At 49.6% G+C, this 6,709-nt stretch overlaps 1 protein-coding gene across 1 annotated transcript in view; it reads left to right on the top strand.

The window, feature by feature from the left end:
- Nucleotides 1-3,601: 3,601 nt before the first annotated feature.
- PIP5K1A (phosphatidylinositol-4-phosphate 5-kinase, type I, alpha) overlaps nt 3,602-6,709 on the top strand; it is a gene marked incomplete at both ends in the record, with an annotated part of 10,360 nt that continues 7,252 nt past the window's right edge. Inside the window, 4 exons of the mRNA XM_009082887.1 lie at nt 3,602-3,636; nt 4,200-4,289; nt 5,877-6,007; nt 6,466-6,583. Of these exons, the coding sequence (XP_009081135.1) occupies nt 3,602-3,636; nt 4,200-4,289; nt 5,877-6,007; nt 6,466-6,583 (374 nt within the window). The remainder of the gene's footprint in view (nt 3,637-4,199; nt 4,290-5,876; nt 6,008-6,465; nt 6,584-6,709) is intronic.

Genomic DNA, 6,709 nt, shown 5'->3' on the forward strand with positions numbered 1-6,709 from the left:
GGGGCAATCGGTGGGGAGCAGGAGGAGCGGTGCCAGGGAAATTCGATTCTCTGTTCCCTTGTGTCTCCAGAGCCTGAGCTGTGAGTCAGGGGAGTGTCACACCCCGGGGGTGGTAGCAGGTCCTGGAGCCCAAATTGGGGAATGGGGTGGGGGAAGGTCCCAAATATTTTCCTGTAGTCTGAAGTGTGCTGGGAAGCGGGAAAGTTCCATGTCTTCTGGCGCTGGGAAAGGCCCAGGGGCTCATTTGGCACCTGTGTGAGGCAAGGTCCTGAGGGAATCTAAGTGTCCCAGGGAATATAAGCATCTCCTGGTTAGGTTTGCTTGGAGAACTGGAAAGGAAGCCAGGAAGAGTCCAGGGAAAGGGCTGGAAGTGCACCTGCACCTGAGGGTTCCTCTTGCTCCTCAGATTTTAAATCAGGAATACTTGGTCAGAGATGAGTTGGGATGGTGATGAGGGTGGAAACCTCATTTGGGGTAAAAAAGTCACTTTTGGTCCTTAAACCTGGAACTCTGCCTCTTCACAGCATTCTTCAGGCCTGGCAGCATTCCTGGGGGAGTCCAGAGCCATATTCCCCATTCCTACAGCTCCAAAATTGACATCTTTATGTGGTATTTGTGCCCAAAAGCTTTCTGGGAACCTTTGGGCTGGTGTGTGGGTGTTGTGCACCTGAAGCCTCATTGCCAGCTTCCCGCTTGTTTTTCCTGGCAGGATTTAGGGCCAAATCACTGAGCACAAACCATACAATTAATTAATTTAATTATTGCTGCAGCATTGCTAGATATTCCAGCTCCTAACTGTTTTTTTGGGGGGAATTTGAAGCCGGAAATCCAAGGTACTCCCATTCCCTGTGCTCAGCTGCGAGCTGGGATGGGGAGCTTGGAGCTGTCAGGCTGATCGAGTCAGTTTTGGGAGGAAAAGGAGAACGCTTTGGTGGATTTTGGCCGTGGGACTGTCTGGAGATGAGACCCTGGGACTTTTCCTGTTGTTTTCCAGCTTCCTTTGGGATTTTGAGCCTCTCCCAAGCTCTGAGCTGAGGAGGAGGCAGCAACCTTGGAGAGAAAATATTCAACTCCCCAAGTAAATCTCTTGTCCCTTCCTGCTGGAATAATTGCCATTGTTTGCTTCGTCTGTCGGCAAGGTGTTGGCTCATTTCCAAGGATTTGAGTTGAGGTTGTGACAGGGACGTGCGCACGGCCTAACTGTGCTGATCCAGGATTTACACCTCGCATCCAGCCCCACCTCCTGGAGAGCCTCTGGGCAGTCACCCTGCTCCGGGCACTGCTCCGGTGTTGGGTGGAATCTGGTTCCCCAGGAGCTGCTTGGAAGAACAGGTGGAGCTGGAGATGAGGAGAGCGACCCTGGCATGGGAGATGGAAGGGCTGGGTGCCCGAGGAGCAGCTCTGTGGATGGCAGGGAATAAAAGGGGGCTGTTTTTTGCCTTGGATGTGAGGTTTTGCTTTGCTCTTGGATGAATCTGAAATGCACACACACACCTCCCCAAGCTCTGCCATGGCTTTTTGGGACAGCTTGGTGCTCCATGGTGCAATTTGTCCTGGGTTTCTGGTGTCTACCAGCATTAATCAAGGGAATATGGATGATTTTGGAACCATCCCCAGCCTAGACAGCAGCAGACCCCTCTCTTCCTGCCTCCACGTGTAGTTAACTCCCTGGGGAAACACCCAAAGGGGATTTTTCTCATTTTACTCCTTCACTTGGAAGCAACATGTGCCTGAAAATGCTGGTGCAGGATTGGAGGTGTCGGTGCTTTGGGTTTGGAGTCTGAGGGAGTTTGTGGTCTCTGTGTCCTCAGGCCCTTCCTTGGGGCCGCGGACAAAAGAATTCCTCTCAAAATGCCTCAAGGCCTGAGCTGGGAGCAGAGTCCTGAATGGTGAGCCCTTAAAATAGGTGTGAGCACCCAAATTTCTGCGGGACTGACAAATCCTGATCCCACTGCTCAGCAAGAGGGAGGATAAGTTTATTAAACAGCAACATCTGAGAGGCTCATCAGCCTCATGCCTAAAATAGGTCTGTAAAGTGACTCCAAACCCTGCTCTGGGGTAAAAATCCCTTTCTAAATGGCTCATCAGCTGGAAAGTGGCTGTGGGTGGCACAGGTTGGTGCTGTCAGCTGGGAAAAACATGCCGCGGGCGTCCGCCCCCCCAACCAGCCACTTGGGTGGTGTGGGACGCCCAAAGCTCCTTTTGCCTAACCTGAAGATGAAAGGTCTGGATGGAAGAAGACTAAAAGTGGGAATAAATGGCAGAACAGGAGGTGGAAAGTGAGTGAGAATCCTGTGGTTTGGGGCATGCTCCAATGACCTGGAGTCTCATTTCCTGAATTCTCACCGAATTTCCCTTTGGGAAGTGAATTTGCTCCTCCCTTCCCTTGCTCTGCTGTTTATTGTAGTGAGAGGCCACTCGGGGGTTGATTCCTCCCACCCCCCCCCCCGGCCCTGGAAAGCCTTGTTTTCAGATGAAGATGGATTAGTGCTGGTGTTCTGTTTCCCTCTGCTCCTCCTGAGCTTCCTTTCCCAGGATTTGGGCTTCCTTTTCCCCAAATGAGGTGTCAGACTAATTTTTGCCCTTTTTGGATGTCGCTAACAGAAGTGATTAAACGTTCCCTGTGTCCCTGTGGACGCTGCTGGGTTTAAGTAGCTGATCACTCCCAGGGAATCTTAAAGCTGACCTAAATCCATGTCTTTCGGGAAAGGATTGTTTGTCTTCCCCCAAATTAAGAAAGAGGAAGGATGCTGATTGGGGTTTCCGACATCTTCCAGGGCAGGAATTGCCATCACGTATCCCAGAAAGTGGTCTTGTCCCAAAAGCCCTCAGCAAAAATTAGTTTGGCCCCTCTTCTCTTGGGAAACTTGAGATAACCTTCTTCCTCCGCTCCCTGAGGTGGATTTTTGGGGAGCAGCAGGGCATGGCTGTGGCCAAAAGGTTTTGGGAAGGGATAGCAGGCTGGAAAAGCTGGAATCACTCTTTGCTGTATCAGGCTTATGGGGAGGGATGGTGTCCCTGTCCTGGGCACTCTTGGCTGAGCTTAAGCTGGCTGCTGGTTTGTGGTGTAGACAGGCATCAGCATCATCTAATGGTAGGTTTTTTCCCCAAAGACCTTCAAGATGGGAATCCAAGCCTAACACATAAAACTGGATGTCTCACCTCATAGTTATTTATCATCACAGAAGTTGCAAAAATCCCTGGGTTTGCTCTCAAGGAGGAGAGTTGATGTTTCAGCCTTCCAGATTCTAATGAATAGGTGGCAATTAATCTATGCAAAGCTGTGTGACTCTGTGGAAGGCAGGGAAGTTGCTCCAGAGGTGTTGCTGAGCAAGGTCAGGGAGAGCTGGAAGCCAGGTGAGGTGAGCAGGGTGGACCCTAACTGGGGGCACCATCACTAACCTGGTTTTTGGCTGGCAGGGGTGAGCAGAACAACATTTCCTCATAGTCTGGCAGGAATCCTGTGTGCTGTTAGAGGAGAAATCAGCCATGAGTCAGTGCCTTTGCTTCAGAACTTTTGTTGGAATGAGGCGGCGCGTCAGGCTGTTTTGGGATGCGTCATGATTAACCCTTCCTGAGTGTGCCTTTTTTCTCTCAGCAGGATCATCTACCTTCAAAAAGTCACTCACCCCCGAGGTAAGTGTCTGACTGACAACCTAGGTTGTTCACTGCCTGAGAGAATCCCTAATTTAAGCTTTTCTACTCTTTTTTTCAAGTCAGTGTTAAACCAGGCAGTGCTGAGTATACCAAGCTGCAGGTACTCATTTGGGCAATTAGAGTATTTACCCTTCCCAAGGGAATTTCATCTTAAACCCCCCACTCTGTCCTGGAACTGAACGATTCTTGTGCCACCAAAGCCCTGTGGAGCTCCTGCCATGTCTCTTTGACGCTCCTGGTGACTGGGAAACACTAGTTAACAGCTGTTGGACATAAGAGATGAGTCAGTCGACTGCTTGGGCCATGAATCACTGTAGGATTTGCTACCTTCCTAAAATTCTTCCTCGAAGCTTGGAATTACTGGCAGAAAGCACAGTGACTGATTGTGTTGGTTCAGGCTTGTTTAGAGGTGATCTGTTTGTGATGATGATGATGATGATTGGGAAGAACCCAAACCCTTCCAGTTGGTTCTGGGCAGCCCAAACCCTCTCTAACATTGAGTTTTCCATGCTTGACTCTTACTGTCTTTCCTCTATCCCTAGATGCCAGGTGGATCTGGGCAACCAGGTTTACAGACCATAAAGAAAGGGCACAGAGGAGTGGATTCCACAGGGGAGACTACCTATAAAAAGGTAAGCTACCTCCTTCACAACTCATTTATTCTCCTCTCTGCAAAGGAAGTGTATCCAGAGCCACATCACATCACTCGGGACAGTGTGGGAGGGTGGGTGATGTCTGTGGCAGTGGCTGAAGGAGATTCCAAAGATGAAAGAATTGGATATGTACTTTCAGCTGCTCTTCTACAGCCTCTGAAGAGAGGGTTATTTTTAAACTCCACTTCCCAGGCCCATTCTGGCCTGCTGGGTGCTTCCTGTGCTCCTTGGACACAATAGTTCCTACAGATCCTGTGGCATGGCTGGAATTTGCTGTACAAAGAGGATATTGAGAGTTTATAAACCCCTGGAAATGTGAATGTTTTGTAGGTGTTGCTTTGTGGGTTTGCTGGACTCGATCACGTTTGGATGATGTCTTTGCAGTGAGGTTGATTTGCGGATGTGTATTAAATGGATATTAGCTGGATACAGGCGTTTCACAGTTTTATCTGAAATCCCTAATCCAGATTGAAAATCTGACATCTCTAATCCAGTGCCTCCATATGCTGGGATCAGGGTGAAAGGGAGGAATTCACACGGTGTTTCCACACATACCAGCTTTTTTAAGCTGTCTTCAGGATTGGGATCTGGCTTCTAGTTTCCCAAGAGTTTCAGAGGTTAGACAGCAATAACAGGAGAGAAAAGCGCATGGAAAATACTTTGCAAGGCTCCCAGAAACCTGATGGGACAGTGCATGGGATTTATCTCAGAATGAAACTCACAGATAGTCTGTCTGGTTTTCTTCCTGTGTTTTTCCAGTTGTCTTTTGAAATTCTTTGCCCTGGAAAGCAGTTGTAACCAAGCAGGCAGCAGGGATCAGCTCTCCCTGTGCACTCCCGGGGCTCACAGAAGGGATCAGATCCCCTCAAGATCTCTCTGTTCTGGGAGCTTACAGGCCATGTAACATTGGGGTGCTGAGCAGATCCCAAGTGTGCTGGGAAGGTCATCCCATTGCACAAGCTGGGCTCGAGCATCTCAGTGGGCTGAGATGAGCTCATGAGAGGGAAGAGGACTCTGGGTGTGAGTAGCTGTTCCAAGAACAGTCCCACTTTGTTCCTGGGCAGTTTGTTGCAGGGGCTGCAGGAGCAGTATTCATGGGTTTGCTTCTTATTTTAGGGTTAAGAGCCATGACCTAGCACTAGAGGCTGACGAGGAATGTGGTAGCACCAACTAAGTGTGTGTTGTGTGTCTTGTCCTGTAACAAACCTGAGTCTGTGCCCAAACTGGGGAAGGACAAGCTTAAAAATGTGTGGTTCCAAGACCCAGGTGACAGGAAGTGTTTGTGTTTATGGGGCGGAAGAAAATCTGTCCCTGGATACCTTCCTCCTCTGACTGCAGAATGTAGGGGTGAGTGCTGTGGGAAGACAAGATGGAATTCAAGCCTTTTAAGGACTAGCTGGATGCTGGTTCCAGTTCAGGCCCTTTACTCCTGGTAGCTGGATCAGGAAGTGTAAAACACCTCAGCTAACAGTGCTGGATCAAGCTGGGGTCTCTCTTTAACACCTCTCACTCCTATTTTCAGTCTGCTGCTTCATGTTGTCTAACTCATTTTCTCTGCCTTTCCAGACAACTTCTTCTGCCTTAAAAGGTGCCATTCAGCTGGGCATCACCCACACAGTTGGAAGCTTGAGCACCAAACCTGAAAGAGATGTCCTCATGCAAGATTTCTATGTAGTAGAAAGTATTTTCTTCCCAAGGTTGGTGTTTGCTTCTCTCTGTGGTGCTTGCAAAGTTGGGAGCACCAACCTCATTGCTGTACACAACTTCCTCATGAGGGGAAATGGAGAGGCAGCACCGATTTCTGCTCTCTGTGACCAGTGGCAGAACCCAAGGGAACAGCTGAGCTGTGTCAGGGGAGGTGTAGTTTGGACATCAGGAAAAGGTTCTTCCCCCAGATGGTGGTTGGGCACTGGAATATTTCCCCAGAGAGCTATTACAGTGCCCCAAGCCTGCCAGAGCTCAAGGACAATGCTCTCAGGCACAGGGCTGGGGTTGTTAGGGCTGTGCAGGGCCAGGAGTTGACTCCATGATCTCTGCGGGTCCCTTGCAGCTCAGGATACTCTGTGACTCTGTAACCAGCGGTGTTTGCTTTTTAAGGCAGTTTGTCATTAAATATTCCAAACTGACACTTGTGTATGCTTCTCCCCTCGCGCAGTGAAGGCAGTAACCTGACCCCAGCTCATCACTACAATGATTTTCGGTTCAAAACTTACGCTCCAGTGGCCTTTCGCTATTTCCGGGAGCTGTTTGGGATCCGACCGGATGACTACCTGGTGAGTGATGGTTGGAACAGGTTGCCATTTGTTGGGTGATGGATGTTTGTCCTCTTCTCCCTCACAGTGAGACCACGGCAAGCTCTGCAGGCAGCAGTCAGTGTTGGTGACCCTGAGCTTTGCCTC

This window comes from Acanthisitta chloris, unplaced genomic scaffold (genome assembly GCF_000695815.1).
Source record: "Acanthisitta chloris isolate BGI_N310 unplaced genomic scaffold, ASM69581v1 scaffold7199, whole genome shotgun sequence".
Lineage (NCBI taxonomy): Eukaryota > Metazoa > Chordata > Aves > Passeriformes > Acanthisittidae > Acanthisitta > Acanthisitta chloris.